Source organism: Melanotaenia boesemani, chromosome 22 (assembly GCF_017639745.1).
Source record: "Melanotaenia boesemani isolate fMelBoe1 chromosome 22, fMelBoe1.pri, whole genome shotgun sequence".
Lineage (NCBI taxonomy): Eukaryota > Metazoa > Chordata > Actinopteri > Atheriniformes > Melanotaeniidae > Melanotaenia > Melanotaenia boesemani.
The window spans coordinates 8723000-8745178 of record NC_055703.1 but is presented as its reverse complement, the minus strand read 5'-3'; the positions used below and the strand labels follow the sequence as shown (position 1 = coordinate 8745178).

At 38.3% G+C, this 22179-nt stretch overlaps 1 protein-coding gene and 1 long non-coding RNA gene across 4 annotated transcripts; one reads left to right on the top strand and one right to left on the bottom strand.

Moving 5' to 3' along the window:
- The first annotated feature begins 20041 nt into the window (after positions 1-20041).
- On the top strand, positions 20042-21170 carry LOC121633888. Of its 3 annotated transcripts, none has more exons than XM_041976193.1 (4): positions 20042-20089; positions 20157-20212; positions 20296-20577; positions 20743-21170. In XM_041976193.1, exons 1-4 carry the CDS (start codon positions 20064-20066, stop codon positions 21168-21170), a joined length of 792 nt encoding a protein of 263 aa, XP_041832127.1. In that variant the 5' UTR covers positions 20042-20063. The 3 variants fall into 3 exon arrangements, with proteins under 3 accessions (XP_041832127.1, XP_041832125.1, XP_041832126.1); XM_041976191.1 differs by having other exon boundaries at positions 20043-20089; positions 20677-21170; XM_041976192.1 differs by having other exon boundaries at positions 20060-20089; positions 20190-20212; positions 20677-21170.
- On the bottom strand, positions 20873-21332 carry LOC121633889. The gene is made up of 2 exons (XR_006009137.1): positions 21255-21332; positions 20873-21188 (listed from the first exon to the last, which is right to left on the bottom strand). It is a non-coding gene; the product is annotated as an uncharacterized LOC121633889 (long non-coding RNA).
- Between the last annotated feature and the right edge of the window lie 847 nt (positions 21333-22179).

Here is a 22179-nt window from a genome sequence, read left to right as displayed (position 1 = left end):
TGGGATCTGGTTTCACGTGGAGTATTGGATGGCCTCAACATGTCTGGGCCATGATGATCGTGAACTTGAAACACTGAAGCCAAGAGAGGAGGAGTAAATGGCTTGAGTGACAGAAAGAGTGAGCTTCCCCAGGAGCAAGAGGTCAGAGGTTACCTAAATACTCAAAAAGCCCTCTGGGTTGGGTTGATCCACTCCAGGGTAATGAGGTTGACACCTCCTGGGACTTGTAACCTTTCAACCACAGACTTAACGATGGATTGGCCTGTTGGGGAAATGGAACAGAAGAAGCAGCTATACCTGCATGCCTTTAGACAAGCCATCTGACTGACTTAACAATGTCATTTGCACATGTATTTTACAGTAGAATGAGGCTGTTTGACCTGTTGGAGAAAATGTGGTGGAAAAAAAAACACACAAAAAAGAAAGAGAGAAAATGAAACATATGATATATGCAATAATTAAATGAGGAACGTTTTACACCAGTGTTTCATTCCCTTGTTTATTGCAGAAGGATTGTGAATAAGTTTCCTTTGAACGTGATGGATCATTAAAGAGATGGTGTCATGGTTTTGTTCTTTCTTTTGCTTAGATGTTTCTTCTTTTTAATACAAATCTGTGTCTGTGTATCTCCTGAGAGCTGTCATTGCTCTACTTACCAGGAACTACTTTCTAGACATGCAAATTCATACTCAGGAGAGAGACAGTAAAATTGTACATGCGTGTGGGAGAAAGATGCATAGTTAGATATCTTTTAATACTGGTAAAGTAGGAGCATTAACACATCTCAAAGCAACATTTGTGTATTTCAGAGAATATTGTGCATGTACTGTATGTGTGGGTTTGTCTATGTCTATTTATATATAAACTTATATTCTGTACCTATGTGGATAACATTTAAATGATAAGATGTAGATTTAGTAGAGTTTGCTGTGTATTTCTATCTTTTTCTGTTGCTTTGTGGATTACAGTGTAAAACAGGCTATGTAACATTTCTTCATTGATTTATATGTAGCTATTAATATTGACAGAAGACTGAATACATCTTACTTCAAACACGTATAGACAGATGGAGACCACATCTTTGTAAGTGGCAACAGACCCCTGGGAATATACTGTAAATGTCAAAACTGGCTTCTATCTGGCTGTCAAAATCAAACTGGCTATAAAGATTAAGACAACAAAAAACCTAATTATATAATGATAATAATAATAAAAAAAACAGCAGTAGTCTAAGTTTTGTGTCATGAAATCACTTTACCAGCTCTTTGAGGAGCCCAGCCTCAGTGACAAAAGCAACTGCAGCCCCCTTGTCAGAAAGTCAATACTATGATAAACACTGTCCTGCACTTGAGCTCCAGTTCACCACTTTAGCAGCCAATTGCCTTGACAGTCATTACCGAACTGGTAAATCACAACAAACCGAATACAAGAAAAAAACAGAGTCTGATTGAACACAAAAACAGGTGATTAGAAATGACAAGAGACATGCTGCATTTTTACATAAACTCATTCTAAGAAAGCGAGCATATGTTAAAAAATGAGTCTGTAAAGCGATTTTGTATTTCTCCCCCCACCCAACCCGTCAATAGCTCCAGCAGTGAGTGTCATTCAAGATGTGGCCTTTCCACACTCATAAAGAACACATAAAACACACATTGTGCTCTCGTTAAGTACTTACAGAGGTGAGATTTATGTGCTGAGGTCTGGTTTGCTGAATAGAGACCAGTGCTGTCTCTAAAGTGTTGGTGATTTATGCTGGAAGTGTATTGGCATGAATGCCAATGTGATTGCTTCAAATTAGGAGATGAAATTTGATTGAAATAGGGGGAGCATAGTTATAATATTACAACATTATTTCAGGGCAAGCTATGACATTGTCATGCAAGGAAATCTGATTTGTAGTCTTTAATTTGACTTTAGTTTTTTTTGGGTTTCATTAAAAAAACCAAACAGAGAAAAAGACCCAAGTTCTTTTCCTGCCCAAACTAGAATCTTTTTTTTTTTTTTTTTTTTTTGCGGTATAGTTTAAATGAACTTGTTTAGTTAGGCAACAAACATTTAGCTTAGGTTGAGGCCTCAAAGTTGTGCAGGTGACTAAGTGACTAAGGCCATATTCACAGCTAATATTTCACTGGACTTGGCACGATATCATTCATTTGGGGGTTGCAACATTCAGCTGGTTCAAGTTTGCTTTCACACTGCACTTAGCCAAGCAAACCAATTCTTTTAAGTAACATTAACATTAACTGAGACTCGCACTTTTAGGCAGACAAGAGTTTGCTTCTTTGATGTGCATTAGAGTTTGGTTGCACATTCATACCACCTTCAATATATTAGACTTTGAGCAAACAAACTAAGATATGAATGCACCCTACGAGTGTGTTGAAACTTGTAGCCTAGATCTCTGGTCTGGAACAAAGCAAAGATTAGTCCTCGTCTGCTTTGATGTTAACACTCTCATTTCTCCCTTTGGATGCCTGATAAAAGACCTATGGTTAAGTTTAAACTTGGATGACTTCTCTAATATATTTTGTATTGACAGAATGATTTTAATGATAAAGTGCTGCATGTTTGTATGTCCTATTTAAGTGGATTTGCTTGTTTGTTGCAGATGGCGGCATTTGCTCTTCTTAAAATGTTCTGCACTTGACAGCACCTGGTCTCATTTTTAATCAAGCTAAACCTCTCACAATTCTGTATAATGTAGAAACCTAAACAGATGCACTGGAAAGTTGTTGGTCATATCACACTTTACAACAATTCCAAAGAGAGTGGGGCAGGAGGAGCAGAATAAATTGATCTATTTATAATCTATTGAGTCCAAAACAGTGCAGTTACAGCCCTCGTCTGTTGGGCTGTATCTCAGTGCTTAGTTGCCGTTGGTGCCTTAGTCTTCTACGCTGGTATCCAGGAAGTCTTGTACTTATGGAGAAATACTGTAGAAGCAGATGCAGAGTGAACAGTTGTTTCCTATCACTCTCTCATGATTCTGGTTCCTACATCCTGTAAAAATTCCATAAAATGCTTTGGTACATAACCCTCCTGTCTAAAATGAGCACCATATATATGCATGTGCACTGTTCTCCACCTGCACAAAGTGCACTCAGGCAGGAAAGTTAAACTCTGTCAGTTCTGTTACATTAGAAAAACAGTGAAAATCACCAAATACATAGTGTCACCTATACTCCAAGCAGTGTAGGAGCAGAAACCATCTATGTTAAGTTAAAAGTTCATTAAAAATAAAGCATTTTTCAGACCACTGCTAAGAATAGCTTCTTTTCAATTTATTTATTTTTTTTATTATTATTATTTTTTTTTTTTGTCAAATCAGTAAATAATTCCTAAACACACATTTCTACAAAATATCATGTAAAAATCTGGACAATAACCTGCTTTAAAATAGACCTTCTCTCAAAATGTGGCATAGACACAGGAGAAGCTTCTCACAAGTGCTTTGCTTTTAAATGAGTGCGCTGTCGAGCATATGGTCACTAAACACTCCTTTGCTTGTACTATAACAAAAAATAAAACTACACAGGGTAGTGGCATCAGTGAAAATCTTTGATTCACTCAGCTTCAGTTTATTAAAGGGTGAAGTCCCACTTCAACAAGAGGTGCCACTAACTTTTCTAATGTGTCTTTAATGCGGCCAGTTACTCCCTTAGACGTGGATATCAAAACATTTAAATAGATCTGCTCACTGGAGGCAGAAGAGAGTCTTGTAAAATAAATTATTGATGCCATACGAGGCTCCTCTCTGACTGGGAACAATGTAACTTGCAGATCTGAGCTCTTTAAAATCAAGGTCTCTCTGCTCACTTTCATGTTCTGCCTCCAAGCCGCAAGACATTCCTTGATTGCAGGTGATGTCCAAGTCTTTCTCAGAGGCACCTCAGTCCTGTCGGGACAGAGCATGTTATTGTTGGGATACCTGCATTTCTGCATGATTGGTGTCAAATAAACATGGTGCTGAACTGCAGTGCTAGAGGTCTTTTTACCTGTAATTATGGCATGGCTAGCTTTCTGCTGTGGGATGGCTGCCAGCTTGCTTTTGGCTTTTATGGGGCTTCTGGTCTTTTCTTGTGGTTGTCATGCTGCAATTAAAACTGTCTCCAATCGCTGGGTGGCAAAAGACGCTGAGACAGACTCTTGTCTCTCTCACACACAGACACACATATGCATGTGTACTAGTACACACACACATACACAAACACACTGTGGAGCCTCTGGCTGGAGGCAATGGGAAAGCGTATGATATAGGAAAAACATAGTTAATTACATTTGACAGGTATCTATTAAAGTGCATTCTTAGACCTTAGAGGCCTTCACACATCTAATGGAAACACACACTCAACTGCTGCCCATGAATAATAGGGCTTCCCAACCAAAAGCTTTGGGTTTTTTCCCCCCTTATCTCACCAACATCAAGCATCTGTCAGCGAATAGACAAATCACCACTAATCAAATCCACAAAAGTATAAACCAAGGTCTTACACTGGTATGCAGATGCTTTTTAATTAGTTATTCAGGGATTCTTTTCACTTTTGAGTGAATACACACTTGAATGCCTCGTCTCAAGAAGCACAAGCTCTCCTGTTTATTACAGACAATAGTATTGTGATTGTAATCATGCCACTGATTCTGCCATCAAAGAGAGGATGTACAGTATGGATTACAGATATATTTGAATTGTGACCTGCAGGCAAAATGTCCACATGCATGATCATGTGTATCTTTGTAGTAAGGTAGGACAGTCCATTGACTATCTTTTTTTCTGGTTTGTGGGCTCATTTTGATTGTCTCTCCATTCTTAACTCTTCTTTGATCTAATCTGCCTGCAGACTGTCAGATCAGCTGTCTTCAAAATCCAATTTATCTGTTTGGTACAAGATATTCCAGGGAACAAGAAAGGCAGCACTGGATTTTAAATAACACATACGTTCTGCAAGAGAAATTGGAATTTAATCAACTATTTAGCAGTAATGATGGACTCAATGCTTATTTCAAGGTTTAAATTTTGCTATACCTGAGTATGCAAACCACATTAGCAGGTGTTTTTTCCTGACAAATGCATTGTTGGGTTCATTATTTAGATATTCTACAAAGGGATAAAGAAAATAACTAATGTATATATATATATTTCTTTTTTTCAATATTCATTGTTTTCTGTATATTTCATATTTATTTGTTTGTTAGATTATTTTTTTTTATAAATTATATAAAATTGGCAATTTTGACATGCATTTAAAAATTTCCCTTTGAACACACAACTGGTTTACCATTTCTTAAAATTTCTCTAGAATAAAATCCCAGATAATGTCCATTGACAGGTCTTTACGTATCCTTGCAGCACACATGAGGATGAAAAAAGGGTATTAGTTGGCAAGCAAGAGATGAAAAATTAATTAAGTCACTAAAAAGAAAAAAGACAGCTCTTCAGTTTTGGAAAAACATTCATTTGGGTTTTTGCAAATGGCCTTAATAACATTTCAACCTCAATATCTATGATCCATCACTTGATATCAATAAAGAGCCAGCAAGTCACTAGCTTAGCTTAGCATCTCAACTTGGCCAGGGACTTCCTGCAGTCTTCAACTCTTTTTAAATATCAGGTATAACAAATCAGTTTCTCATTGCTTTTATCCATTACCAACAACAGAAAGAGAAAATGACAACTAATGTGATATATATTATTTATGGTGGACTTAAAAATGCACAGTGAGCTATAATGAGGATCTTACTGTTAACACGATGACTTATTTTGTGTTTTAAGGAAAATGCTGTAGCTGAGTACAAAATACCTATATTGGATAAAAGCACATTGAACTAGAATCACTCTGAGAGCGCAGACTTCTATCAAGCCATTGTAAATTGTTTTCTCTCTTTTTTTGCCGATGATTGTGGGCATTAGAATCTCTTATAGAAAAATATCCCTATCTCCCTATAGTAAAGAATCCTTTAAAACATTGTTAGATCCAGGTGATGATCCAGATCACCCCCAAAATCTAATCACTTGTTCTTTATTCCATTTCTGAGATTTCCTGAAAATGTCATCAATATCATCCATAACTTGCCATATCCATATCCAACACCACCGAATAGATGACCGCTGCTTTGGTGGAGGTAAATATGGATTTTCTACATGTTGTAGCTTGCTGAACTTATGTTGATGAAGATCCCATATTGGCTTTTTGCTCACAAAGGTTTGCAGCATAAACGGAGAGTCCTGGAAATATGCAATGCTTTTCACTTGCACACTCATCTGAGTTCAGTCTCCAATGCCTTGGTGAAAATTATTCTTGATTGTTACTGTGTCTGACCTAATAACATTGCTGCTGCTACGTTTACAGTCTCCAGGTGCTCATTTAAACATTAAGCTAAAAAATCTGATTCTTGCAGATTAGTGAAGTAGTACACATCTCTTAAAGGAGTTCCGTTGAGCGCTGGTCTCAGATCTATGTCAAATGACCACCACTTCTTCATCATGTCATTGCTTGGTGTTGGCACATCATGTATTACTTGATGTGCTGAAATGAGCTGCCAGTCCATCAAAAAGCTGCAAAGAACACTTCCCAGTACCTGTACCTCAAACTTTTCTTGGCCGAGGAACTGATAAACAGGGAAAAATGTGTCAACGAGACCTGAATGATTCAAGCAATGAAGAGTTATTTCTGGTACTCTTGAAAGGGAAGCTTTACCCAGATGAGAGAATAGGAAAATATGTTGCAGTCCTAGGCCTTTCAAGTGCAGGGCTGCACCAATAAAGCATATGTCATTTTTAATTATTAGTTTCACAATTTTGATCAATAAAGTCCTGTTGTGTTTCCTGATCATCTTAACCCACAGAAGTCATATTCTGAGCACACAAAAATTGGTTAATTATTCTGATCTCAGTCGCATTATTAATATATTGCAAAATTACTTCAGAACAAAGTTTAACATGTTTTTGTGAGACTGTGAGACATAATCTGAATTGTGATTTAATCTAAAACAAGAGTCTTAATAAGCTGAAACACAGATAACAATTTAACAATTCTGATTAATTAAATCTGCTCAAAAATACTTTACATCATTGTAAAGATTGCATACCTTTATGGCACCGAGCCATAAAGGAATCCATACCTCAAGCAACTCCACACTTGTCCTAAATAAAAGTCTATCATTCTGGCACTGTTTCCACACCTAGTTGTGGTGTTTTGTCCTTGTAAACGCAAACACATAGCAGAGAGAGAACAGTCAGACATCTCATGTAGCCAGGCAGAGTGTAATGGAAGCTTGTGGCGAGGTAAAGGGCATTCAAATTATTGAAAACTGTGGAGGTCAGTGCCATTTAGACTTCTTGCCCTTCCAAGAACGCTTGGCAGCTAAATTTGGCTTCCAGACATGTCTTATTTGGCATGTTTTGGACAAAATATTGCTCTGGCATCAAAAAAGTAATGATGCGACATAAAATGTCAAAGAGTGTCAAACTATGTGGCCATCATGTCTATGCCCCTGGTCTTTTATAGGCTTAAGAGGAAATACTTGCTGTAACATGTAGTGTTGTTAGACAAATGCTTAGGGGATTTGGTATTTACTTGAAACCTGGGAAACACACATGTAATGACTGTTTTCTGGCTTGACCCATTCTTTTGACTGCTTCTTGGTGGGTGGGAGGGTGAGTGGGGGTGTTCTGTGTTCCAAAGACTGGCAAGAGTGACGGATTTATGTGTTTGCTAATTAGTTTTCAATGTTTTAGACAGTTAACCACAATGCTATATCAAGTGAGGGTGCAATGATTTTCTCCCTTTACTGATTTGCATGTTTGTCTTTCGTTTTTTTATGTGATAATTTATATTTTCTTTTAGAAAACATCTCCACCCACAGCTCCAGGTTTCTCTCAGCCTTATCTCCTATCATTATGAAGGCTAAAGGATCACACACAAAGCCAGGAAAAGATTATGATGATAGTTTTGCTGCCTGCCCCCCTTTGTCTCTGTCCACATTCCTCTGAAATGAAAGGCGGTGACAATTACCTTAGGGTTTGATGCTTCAACTCTTTTGACATCTAGCTGGAAGAGCAGGTCTGGTTCCTATAGGCAGGTTTGTCTCCTGTAGCAATTACTGTCCAAGTTAAAATGGCTAAAAAAAACTGGGAGTGCCCATCCCTTCCACAAAGTTGCACATGCTTTGAGCCAGCATTTTTTTTTTTCTTTCTTTCTTTTTTGCCTTTGAAAGCTATTCATCATATATTGCCAAACATCTTATGGAACAACCAATATTACAAGTGCATTAGTTACAGTTATGGACATCTGGTAAGGATTCACTCAAAATATTACCACAGGTTGGGGGAAAGGAAGTGTGTAGATATTTAAATAGACCATACATCAAAGCATAGCAATTCGAGAGTGACATGTAAGTCTAGAAAGTGCTAATAACCTCCCCGAGCTGATTCCATCCGACCTCCTGCCAATGTTAGAATCCAGCTGAATTTGCTTTCCAAGATGTTCTTCTGAGGTGAAAGCCAGCAGTCAGTTGTAGCTCCGCTGGTAGCCGTTTCCGATGCTTTGGTAGCGTAGCATCAAAGTCGCGGGGCACACATATATTCCGCAGGATTAGAGCAGCGTAAAAGGACAGCCCCAGCCCATTCACTGTTGGCACGGCCGCCACAGCCTCGGCACAAGTGAGTTTTTAATGCATTCCATTTAACTTTAATTACTCCAATCTCTGCGAGGGCACACAGGAAGAAAAGGCCCGGGCGTTTGTGCCGAGCAGATTACCCCACTGCCCTGCCAAGTCCGCGGCGCGCTGCATCCTAAGATAGAATTCAAATTCAAATGTGGGCTAAAGAAAGTGCAGCTGTCACCCCTCTGGCCTGCGAAGCCCCAGCCGGATCAAAGATGAGCTGTCCTCCTCCCCTGCCCGTGTAAAAATGAGCTGTCCTGGCCGTGCCAGTGTCTCGTCCCCCTGGGGCACCTAATCCTCCTCTCCTGACTCCACACTGACAGTCTGAATAAAGGCATTAAACCCCGCAAAATAATTACCAATTAAAACGGATGGAGAAGTCATCAGGTAGTGACTGGGGGGGAGCACAGGCAGAGGCTGCATAGAGAGATGGAACTGCGGTGGGTTTCTGTCCTCCCTGCCAAGAACAACCTGTATTTTCTCCTTTATGGGTTATGCTTTTGCAGTTCTGGATGAGTGAGTGACCTTACAGAGTCGTATCAGACCCGGAACAGACTTCTCAGAGCTTCTAGGATGGCGAAGAAAGTTTATGTCAGGCATCCCAACTGAACTAAGGCCAGAAATAAGAAGTAAAAGTTCTTTTTTAAACAGCTGAAATTAAGAGTAGTTGTCTCATCTGGTGCAACTCTGCCTGGGTAACCGTAGCATAGACCTGATATATTGTTAAACCAAAGAAATGTGTTTATTAGCATGTGGACATGTGTTTCAGTAAGAGAGCTCTGACTTCATGTGTTTGCTGGCCACCGTGTTGTGAATGAGCATGTGTGTTTGTACCTGTTGTTGAGTGTTATGGGGTGTTTGCAGACTAGCGTGCCATGAGGCCCGGGGCACTAATCCACCAGCGCCACACTGCCGAATCCAGGTAAAGTGATCCTAAAGCCTTCCTACCCCTCTCCCTCCCCTGTTCTCCCTGCTCGCCTTTGAGCTCTGTCTATTAGCAGTGGCAGAGATCAGACTAGTGAATATCCACTCAACAGACCAGTCTGGACCTGGACCCACAGTTTGACAACTTAATCTCTTCTTTAATGGCAGGCAGAAAAAGGAGTGTATTGCCATGTTACAAAGGGGCTCTGACTTGACCATGTTTTTTAGAAATGCCTTCCTCTGGTATGTGAGACAGCTTGTATTCCTGTTTTAATTTTTAATTTTAATTTTTATTTTTTTTTTTGTTTGTTTGTTTGTTTTGTATTATAATGCTCTCAAAAGAATGATGTCCTTACAGTCTCTCAGTATAATCAGTGAATGCAACTTCTAAATATGTAAATCTCTTCATGGGTAAACAGTTTGGGGCACAATGTGAAATTCTAATTTGACTGTGACAGCTAATAAAAAGCACATGTAATAAATCAAACCAACATGCAAATGCCTGTTTATTACCTTTCATTTCATAACAATGATTGAGCAAGGTGAGTCATTCCAGTGTCTGTAACTGCTCCTCAGTGTGCAAGCTGCAGCGGTATTTCACAGATGTTGATCACTTTTGACCGGAGGGGGGGTTTGCATTGCTGATATGACTTGTCTTTTGGTTATTGTATCTGTGCCAGAATCTCCCAGGGCTAAGTACACTGGGCGTGTGGACTTTGCAATGTGTATTATATGTACAAGCGTTTCTGTAAGTGTGTGAAAAGAGAGTTTCATCTTTTAGGGTTTTTTTTTTTTGTTTTTTTTTTTTTGATTAGGTATGTGGAACCCATAATTATAACGCCACTTGAACACTCAAATACATACTTGCTGTATGTGTACATGCTGTACACAGACAACATGAAGGCTGCACTACATTTACCTTCTGATGAAATTTAAAGATGATCCCACGTGGGTGTTTTCATCTTTCTTTTACTCTCTGTGATTGAGCTCGGGATCAGTTTAAATCGGCTCTTGTTTCATCTTTAGTATCCCACAATTATCATGTTATTGTCAAATTATCATCTTGATTTACTAACTGAGCTCTGCTTTTGAGGGGCCAAGTCAGCTCAAAGGTGCAACTTTAATTCCATTTATTGTCAAGTGCAGCCCCAGGCATTTAAGTCCTAAAACCTTGATCCCGCAAGATGACAACTCTGCTGTATCCAATCCCTCTCAAAACTTTAATCAAACACAGTTGGACTTTAATCACAAGAAAAATAAGTCTGTCATCATAAAACTCAGACTGTGTTTTGGGTTTATTTAATTTGTCCTGTCAGACTGATATGATTTAATTAACACTCACCAATCAGCGCCTGAACCATGGACAAATGAAGTGAATAAAACTGATTGTCGTGTCACAGTGCTAGTTTCGGTCAGAAAAACTGTAATAAATGCATCCAATGATGTAATGACTTATTAATAACATATTACATTATTAATAAGTTATTACATTATTGTCTTTATTACATTTGAATTGGCCAAAATTGTTACGTTATTACATTATAGGCTGTTTTTACATTATTGGTTGCAACAAGGTATTAGCTACTTAATTATTATTGCAGATCAGATACACTCTTCATGCCAGCACTATCTGATGGCAGATCTAGTCTGAAACGTCTGAAACGAGTGAAGAGTCCTGAATGTTCTGACTGCATGTCCGACAGAGGAAAGTCATGTTCTCATCTGCACATGGGAGTGTCATCCAGGTTGGTACCACTGCATTTAAAATCACAAACTTATAACCTTGTAACCAGTAACCCATGAATTCTCAGGTGTAGACCTCACCTGCTCTCTCATCATCCCATTCATAGCTGACATGTTGTAAATGCATTCTTGCTTCTGCTCACATAAAGCCCAAACTGTCTATTATATCCAACCCACAGTCACCCAAAACCACATCACCTGGAAAAGTTTCTGCACAAGTCCACTGTTCTCTGGGATGTGTTTATACGGTATTTTCACTGCACCAAGATGGAAACTGAGGATGAAAATCTGCTGGTTTATTTCCTTTTTGAGAGCTGATTATGAAGCTGCTGCTGCAGCCGAGTGCACAACTCAGGGAAAAAAATGACAAGATGAAATACTCCTGAACCATCCAATGTAAATAGATGGTGGTTACACCCAAAATGGCGATTTCCCCCACAATTCTGTGTGTTGATGATGTTGGTGCACATTCTCTAATAACCAGCCTTTAAAATACTATGATTCAAATGCAACATAATGATAAATATTAGGATTTGGCTCTTTTTACCAAGTCCTATTTATGTGAAATTTAGCCAAATATTATATAATAGAATAAGAATTGCTTTATATGTATTAATGTAAATAAGGCACCAATCCACAGGAATCTTATATGCTTTTTAAAATACAGTAATAGTTCGATATTGTAGTCTCTTTCCTGCATTAGCAGCAAAAACCACATTGACATTGTGTGAGATGACAGAGAAGAGGAAGCAATGCATTAGCCAACTGATAGCTTGATTTGTTCTGCTCATTTTACCCACTTGTGAAAAAAGTAAAATAGATCTCAACAGTGTAGTGTGGCCAGCTGATTAACATCTTTTCATCTTGATAACTCCATTGTTGCTTTTCTTTCCCTTTGCTGGCTGGTTGAATTGCTGTGCAAAAGTAAATGGAGAGGGAAAAACTTACATTTTAAATTAAAATAGTGTTAACCAGTTTACTTGTTCACCATCATTTTTAAATTGGTAAAATAAAAAGGCAGTTGACCATTTTTGCAGATGTTGAACCCCTTAAAATCCTGCAATCTTTGCAACAGATTTTAACAGAAAAAAGACTTGTGGCTATCTTTTTTACTAGACTACTTTTACTAGACCCTTGCTAATGTAACAGGATTGGCTTCAAAAGTAAATTGTTTTTCAGTTGGTCTAAAATAAGTGTTTACTGAATATATAATCATGATTGTAGTCTGTAAAGATATACATCATTCAAATCTCAAGAATCTTAGCTTTCCAATGGGGTTTTACATGTGTAGGTACTTGGAAGAGAGATTGAGTAAAATACATGTATTTGTCATGTACTGCACACTGAACACCTGGTACCAACGTTTTAAACAGGGCTTTTCAGGTTATTTATTTTACAAACATTTTGCAGAATCTGCAATTTTGGTACCAATATTATGTAACAGAATAAGAACTGTTTAATGAGTGAACAACTGAAAAACAAACACGTTTTAAAGCACTTTTCAAGAACATGGATGATATTAAAAGGTGCTATTTGTGTGCAAATAATATTTACCTTTAATGGATTATTGTATCACAACATTTACAGAAATATTAGTAATATTTCTCTGGATTGAGAGTCATCCAGAGGAAAGTTTAGATTGTAATGACTAAGGATAAATAAAAAGCATATTCTCTGTGAGTCACAAGGCCTTGGTGAATTTTTTGACAAGTATTAAAATGGAATGAATCAAACAGCATGCATTACTTTAAAGGCCATCCTTATATTCAGAGCTAAATTTCATTCATCAGTCCATTCTTTCTTTTTCCGCTAAAAATCCTGGATCAGGTTGCAAGGACCACAGACTGAGCAGAGATCCCCAGACCTCCCTCTATCCAGCCATCTCCTCCAGCTATTCTACATGAGGTGTTCTTGAACTGGCCAAGATATATATAATCTCTCCAGTGTCTCTTAGGTCTGCCCTAAGGCCTCTTCATGGTAAGACTTGTCCAAATCACCTCCCCTGGTAATGTATCTAGAAAACATCCTGACCAGATGTCTCTCCACAGAGACTGTGCTCGTTGCTGCATCACTAAGGTGAGCTCAGATAGCCTTTTTCAGTCACTACCTGCAGTTCTTGACTGTTAATGAGAGTTGGCAGGTTGGCCGTAAATCAACATAGCTTTCACTTCAACAGACTGGTACAGCATCCACTGATCCTCCTGTTAGTCTTCTCATAAAATCTATTCCCACTCACAAATAAGACTGCAAGATATTAAAATTCTTCTGCCTGTACTCCCAACCTGAAGTTACCAATCCGCCCTTTTCCAACTTATTAGGACCTCATACATGAAAGTGCCAATTTGCATCTCAACTTCTTGCAATCATTGTGAAGTATTAATGTAAAGAAGCTAATATTAAACTAAATGGTCATTGAATGTACATTTTTGACATAAATTACTTTTAAAAGTGTACTTTGCTATGTTAGTTTTGGCCACTTACATGAGTTTTTAGTCTAAGATGGTATTCCAGGTATTCCTCCAAAGCTGGAAGGTCTGAGTATACATTTTATGTCTTATATTGCAACAGCTGCAAAGATCATTCACACTGATGTACTTGGCATTTGGAGCTGTATTGTGAAAGATATTGAGATATACTAATGTGCAATAACAAAGTTCAGTTAAAGCTAATTAAAATTTTTGATTGCAACTAGATTCTCTGCTCCTTTTTATTACCACGACATGGTAAGCATACAACTGTGGTACATGACGTAGACATTAGCATGTTATTCCTTCAAAAATCTGCTGAGACCACTTTCCTTTCTCATCATCCATTAAGTTTTAAAAGAAAGGACTCTTAAAATCAAATATGGCACTTAAGCAAATGCAGCGTTCAGTGTTCTTGAAAGTGCCTTTGATAGAGAGATGAGAAACTTTATAATAAGCTAAGGTCGAAGGACAAGTTTATCATTTAAGGAGGGCAAGAAATTCTCTTTTCATCAAAAGAAAGAGTTCCTTATAACAGGCAGAAAAGGCCTTCGAAGCTTGTCAACCATCTTCATTAGAAACCTCACTTTAGTCTTAATGCATCTGTTGTCATTATCCAGCTGCCATATGTCACAGTCCTTTCAAAAATAAAGCAATAAATGTTGCTCAAATAATTGTCCTGTGAAGGACAAATAAACAGCATGTAAAAATGCATCATTACAATGATGCAGCCTTCTCTCCTCATTGCTATTGTCGCAGAAGGCCATTTGATGTCATAGTGTGTGAGGGATTTGGCAAAAAGCAACAAGCCCCATAGTGGATTTGCATTGTTTTTAATCATACCAGCTGCTGCCCTGATCAGCACTTAAAGATAGATTTCTGTTAAAGAATTACCATATCCAGATTAATTTTAACAGGGCATGTTAATGAAAACTTACACTAAAACACTGGAGCTGTCAGTATTGCAGAAATTTGACACCCTTTGGAAATTCCAGCCTCCTGGTTGTCAGTCAACTGTTGTAGATCTCAGGTTTTTTAATTAATATGCATAGTTAATTAGCTTCTTTCTGTCAGACAGCAGTAAAATGACAGCCTGCTGAGCTAACCAACATCCCTATGCATGGATGGCTGCCATATTGTCTTGAGCATTATCATTATTCTCACCTGATGTCAAAATCACAAGCATTACTATAGCTAAAGTACTGGTGACCTCTCTCTCCAGGCATTAGAGATGTTCATCATTCATCAACAGCAAGTCCAGCTGTGTTGGCTAAACATGAATGATAGCCTCACACATGCTGCACAGTCTCTCATGTTGGATGCTGAGTGATTGTCATGGCTTCAGGTGTACACATACACTATTTCCTGTAGTCTTCCAAGCAGTGTTAGATAAAAGAAAGGATATAGTAATTCCTCACTTAAGTAAATTATCCTCAATTATATTAAATTGTACATGAAATACTATGCAAGATACATGCTGTGAGGGAAGAGGAACACACATGGCTACAAAAAGAATAGGTTTTATTTACCCTGAAGAAAATACTCAAAACATCAGGACCCTTAAAATACGCAGAATAAACAAAACTAACCCAAAATCAAAATGGTGACTCAATGTAACTTAAAACTAACTGTTTAACAAGTAACACCAAAGAAACTAAACTAACTCAACAAAGAACAAAACTGACCTAACAAACAGAAAATAAAGGGGAACCTAAATTCGGACTGATCAGACCAGTCAAAAACACATAAAAAAATACTAAAAATTAGCTAAACAACAAAGAAACTGAGCTTAACAGTTTAATTATTACTCAAAAAGAAAGCAAACTACTAAAAAAATAAATAAATAAAACACCTACAGAAAATAAACTAATGATCTCCCCTCTAAGGGGAGTTGGCTTGGAACAGACCCATGGCACTTCCTGTCCCTTAGCTTCTTTCCTGCCTCCAAGTTTTCCCAAGACCATTTCCCAAGGAAAATGAAAACATGTTAAACAAATAAGCAAAGAGTTAAAAAAGTTGGAAATACATTAGTGCCGTAACAAAAAAGCTAAAGCTTTTCAACTAAATTTAAATTAAATATGTAAACAAAAAGTGTTTAGTGATAAAGTAACATAACTGAAATGTGTTGTGTCCACCAGGGGACGAATACTAACACCCTCCAGTTGGTTCCCTAGGCAAGACCCTTAAAAGCGTCTGCTAAATTAATGTAATGTAATAAGTTATTGTATTTATCCAAAGCGCTATCACTTGCAAATAGAAATTCTGATGTGTTAAAAGCACATGGTTGAGTAAGAATTAATGTACATGGTTAGGGCTACATGTCTCTAAATACATGGTTAATTACAAATATGCATGTGTTTTTAAATTAATGCATTACAATTCCTGTTGTTCCTGTTCCACTTGAAAGCTGCCCAACAAAAAACAACTTAGGGACTAATTATCATCTCACAATATATCCATGGTTAGTTACACTACAACCAATTAAACAGGAGGAAAAATTATTCATCGGTCACAGATCAGGTTGCAGGTAGAAGCTTTTCAGGGAGGTTTAACCTGTTAAATAGCCCTTTTTATATATCGATTGTAGCTTATCAGTGAAAAAAAGCTGTCTTCATTAACCTGCCTCTGTGTCTGCTTGCAATTTGCACATCCCAAACACATCGGTGTGTTCCTACACAAATAATCCAGCATCACAGAAACACCTGAGTGAAAGTAGCATCATTGGTTGTAGTGGTGAGTTCCGTGAATTTGGTTTTATGCGTGTGAGCCTCTGCTGTTACTTCCCTTGCCGGCATTATCAGCAACACAGCAACCTTGACCCCCATGATGTGCAACGAAGGCACTTCTGTTATGGCTTGAAAAGGTAAAAAAATAAATAAATAAATAAAAAACTTGATGAACCTCTTATGTGAGACTTTGTTTTGTCTTCACTGTTGAGTTGAGTGGCATCATTAAGCAAATATATGGTTTGTGAATGAGTCTGAGTGGGTTTCTGAATTTAAAAAGATCTATAAATTATCTGGAAAATGAAAAATAATTATAAGTATAGCTTTGGGATGACTGTGGTTTTGTTTGGAGGACTTTGTGGTACAAACTATCTGGATTGCATTTAACATTACATTTGAATGCAACTAGAGTTGGATTTCTTACTCAGGGAACCATGTTAGCAACACCAGCTTGAAAATCTAACAATACTGCCCCATGCATAAAATCTGGCTAAGAAATCAGTTTGTTTGCATCTCATTAAATCAATCATATACATTACCATCCAGCCTGTATCACTGAACATATTGCTATAGTTAGTGTATGTAAAGAATGCAACATAATTAACTGACAAGGATGTAAATAAATTGAAATTTTTGCATGATGTAATTTTCCAGTATTTGCTATATGTACTCTAGTTGGGCTCTCCAGCATCCTGTCTGAGCATGCAGAAATAAGTTTAACACTATCTTAGTATCTATTGCAATTAGAGTTTAAAAAATCTACTGAGCCTTCAGGTGATATCCCTATAGATAAGATAATAATAGCATGAGAAACAGGGTGACTATCATGAAGTTTAATACCCTCATTACTTGAGCCAAAACAGGAAAAGCAAGGGTAAAAAAGAGGACATATTTTTGGCAGCCCTTCATCAAAAACATAAAGCAGTGGCCACAAGGGGAGAAGTAAACAGATTAGAAAAGCTATTGACATTTCCCCGTAGCAACGAAGGGATGTCGAATGGCAGCATGGATGATAAGGTGTACAGACATTCAGTCTCCCTCCTCTCATGTTTTATGTATTTGTGATCACAACTAATCATGAGAGAAATTAATCAATAACAATACCGCCAGGATGTGTGGATGACACATGCCACTGCCCACCCCCACTGCCACCTCCTTCCTCCCCCATTCTACCCCCTCCCTAATTCTCCTCACCCTATCCATTTTGATTCAGGGGCCTGTTGTTCGCCCACGTCTAGGTGAGGGATTTTTTACATCCCTGGCGTGCTTGGAGGAACTCCATATGGCCGGGATCAAAGGTGTTGCTGGGTGCATGGTTCTGCTTGGTTGCCAGCCACCGCCGTTAATTAGAAAACAAGATCAGAGGCGGTATTAAAATCCAATTAAGCCCGTATGAACAGATTGCCAAGTGATGTTCACTAATGCATTACTGAGCACCATGCAAATTTTAGTGGCAGCATTTGGCTTTATGTTATGTGTTTGTGTCATTAAGCGTGTGTGTGTGTGTGTGTGTGTGTGTGTGTGTGTGTGTGTGTTTGTGTGTGTGTATTTGGGAGTGTATTTGAACGTGTGCCCAAGTGTGTTTATGCACATGTCACTTGCCGGCTATCCAAGACTCTGTGACATTGCCTGATCTTTTCCTTGATACACAGCCCTAATCTCATATAAACAATCAGCTAAAGCTCTGCAGAGCAACAACACCTATCCACACAATAAGATTGGATGATATTGCTTCTCACAATTAAAGCATAATTGAGAATGCTGAATTATTGATCCATCATAATTGAGTTCTCTTCATTTGATTTGTATGAGAAACTAATATGATGCACAGCAAATCCCACAGATTTGGATAAATTGCCTGAGAGTGTTTGAGTTTGCAACCTTTCCATTTGGTCCCCATCGGCCACTCAAAGACATAAACTACAAGAGGGACACAAGCTATCCATTGAAATAATTTTTAAATGTGAAATAGCTGTCAGCAGATAAAGATAAACCATGTTAAGGAATTGGATGAGGCACATTAAAATGCGTACATAAAATCATTCTGCACAATAAGTGCCAATTTAGTCCATGAGTTTCATTCACGCAGCAGACAGACAGGGCATCTGTACCAAAGACTGACAAGTGGATGCAGCTGGTGGCCTATGGCCCGAAGCATCCACATTATCACAGACGAGGGCTGTTAATGTTGGGCTGAATAGGAGCCCCTTTTGAGATACAAAATAGCATTCTGATTAGAAAGCCAGGAAATACACATCTGAAGAGCCGGAAATTGTCACAATGCAGAACCATGGCACATTTGGCACCGTCTCAAGCTGGGCTATAGAGGAGTGAGATCTTAATGAAGGGATGTGCTCAATCAAACACATTGAGATTTCTCATATAGTTGAGCAGTTTAGCAGTTTGTGCAGGATATGTTCTTCATGTCAAAGTTTTCTTCTTTTTTTTTTTCTAGACTAAAAGCTGCAGTAGCATAGTTTACAGGCTGGATGCATGTTTTTTTCTGATTAAAATGTATCACTGATTTTATGTTTATGAGGAGGGCAATATGACACAGCTCTTAGTTATTTCCTTATAGCTTGTTTTGATTTTTTACCAAAACAAAAAGTTCAGTGCTGTTAAGCAATTGCTTTATGGAGGTTGTACATTATTTTCCCCAAAAGTGGGATAATAATATTTGAATGTTGCATTTTTTCAGAGGGATATTTTAATTTTCCATTTTGTGACACTCAAGCCCACTACTTTTGATTCATTGCATTTTAGTTTGAGTTTCTTTTACATGTCAATTAAGTATGATTTCCTAACATCTAAACAAATTAGATCGCAATGCCAAAACCTAGTCAGGGCCTTTTTAACTATTTAATAAATTGTCCGATAAAGACAATAAATGTCGAGAGGGATTGGTCTGGCAAATATTCTAACCAAAACATTTTCCCAAACCGATTGTAATACTATATTCGAATAATTTTTTGTCCAGATACACCAAAATTTGACAAAATTGTGTCATGTGACTTTAATGAACATGCTTCATGATGTGGGGGTACACTATTAAACAAAAATAAATACTTACCAGTCATTCAGAGAGAGTAAAAACTTGAGTTTTGGAGTTTTGCTTTGGTACGTCAAATGAATCTCCTGCTTTAAAATAAAGAAACAGATATTTTTAAAGTTATAAGAATTTGGGTGACTCAAATATATTAAATTCTAAACTAGATTTTGTACACAGTTGAGGAATTTTTACAACCCGTGCTGCATTGTGAAACATCATGTCTGTTGTAAGAAGGAGACAACAGACCCAAATGACAGTAAAGGGTCTTCTTCTTTGTTTTTTTAATTTGATTGGTGGTTAGCAACCAGCTTAAAGGTGCATTACCACCACCTACTGGAGTGGATTGAGGAGCATTAGATGTTTCCGTTTGAGAATCAGTAATAGCTGCCAGCTGTGTGTGGCTAACTTCTGAAGTTCTGGTTGGTCAAATAAATCATGTGCCAGATTTTCACAGGGTATATATAACTGTGGAACTACAGCAATTCTTCCAACATGATGGCTAGTTTGACTTTTTCATGGTAAGTCTTGGTGTGCTAGTTTGATTGCCATCTATTGAGAAGTTGTAATTTTCTGTTTTTTAAACAGGGTGTGTTTCTTTGTCATTCTTACTGGTGCAAGTCATGGCTATCCCACAAAGAAAGGTAAAATATCCCTTACCCTTACATTACTACTCATTCCCCACTACCCTTTTCAAGCTGTATTAATATCTTCTCTTACTGCTTAGCTTTGGATCCCCGCAGAGCTTACAATGTGAACCGCTCTTCTGGTTCTAACCGGGAAGGACCTGCTAGTGGATCTGTACAGGCAGAGTCTGGTTCCTCAGCTGCCTCAAATCCAATACTCCGCTCTGTTCCACAAGAAAAACCTAAATACATCCAACCTAGTGCTAAGATGGAACCAGTCCCTGCGGTTCACAGTTCTAATACATTTGCTGCACCTGTATATTCAGGACATGATAGCTTTCCAGCAAGTTCATCAAAAAGTTTTCAAGTTCCCCAAACGAAAGGTAACTGGCTTTTCTGTATTGTTGCAGCACCTGGTAGAGGGCTTATGCTTAATGTAGATTTTTTTTTTTTTTTTTTTTTTTTTTTTTTTTTTTTTTAAGATGGTGGTGTTGAACATTCTGGTACACTCTACGGAACTACATCCAGTTCACTGCCATTTTCTTCAGGATCCAAACTACCTGGTCTCACCAATCCAAGTCCGCAGAGCGCTCTTGTCCAGCCCGGTGACACTTCCTACAGGGCGAAGATGTACGACCGTGGCAGCTATGAATCTGAAACCGAGGAACGTCCTCCTTCTGAGTACACACCTTTTCGAGCCACGACCAGATTTCCAGTTGGTAGCATGCTGCGCTTTGGCCCCTTTGTGGATGGATTTTGGTTTGGCCACCCGTATCTAGATCGTGTATTGCTGACAAGGAAGTATCCTTTAGGCACATACAAACTTTCCAGCAACACTTTTGAGCATGGGAAGAACCACTGGCATGACACAATCATTGTAGACAATCCTACCAGCCCCAGCACTCAGCAATCTAATACCTTCTCTGAAGGTATTAAACAATCCAGCCAGCCTGCACAGAGTGGGAAAGCTGGTTAGGTCTTGGTGAGGAAGTGACTGGATAAAAATCAGACCTACAGTTGAACTTGTGGACAGTTTCTGTCCGCAGCCACGTCACTGTACCTGCATTGGAGTTGCCCGGCTGGTGGAAACAGGTTTGGGTAGTCTCGATTGCAACCTGGACATTAAACATGATACTCTATTTTAGATTGGTTAATTGCTCCAGGCCTTGTCTTGACTTCAATAAAGATCTTCCCTGGTCTGCGTCTGTTATGTTCATTTCATGTTAAGGAAACTTTATAAAGTTACTGTAGACCTTTTTAAGGGGGATTCTGTTACAGCAAACTAGGCAAGAATAAGTTAAATGTATAACGGTTGAAACTAGTATAAATTAAACTGGATTGTCATAAGATGTAAAATTGTGTGCAAAAAATTTAACATGTCAAGAAAATGCTTTATTTGTCCCCATGAGGGGAAATTCATATTCAGCAGCTCACATATTTCCATTTATACAAATGCAGTGTTTCTCCATCTAGGTCCTCAGGACCCACTGTCCTGCATGTTTTAGGGGTAACCCTACTGTAAAACCATTAAATGAAATGAATTGGTGGTTAACAGGCTTATAAAGAATTTGAAGTTCATTAATCTGAATCAGTTGTGTTGGAGTAAGAACACATCTAAAACATGCAGGGCAGGGGGTCCTGAGGACCTGGATTGAGAAAAATTTGTATTAAATATATCAAAGATTTGGGAGCTGAGAATAATTTGAATTTTAGGTTATGTGGAACACGTTGGCAGTCACTGTTGTACAGTCTAATGGCTGCAGGGCAAAATGATGATCTGAACCCCTCAGTCCTTACTGCAGCTGCTTCTGTCTTGTCAGGGTTTTAGGGAGGGGTGCAGTTTCCTCATCTGCAGCACCACTACAGTTCTAGTAGGGTCCAGAACAGAACTAACCTTTTTAACCAGTTTGACCCCTACGGTCTTGGTCAGTAGTGCTACTCCCTCAGCAGACAACAGCAGAAAGTGCAACATGTAGCAAAATCAT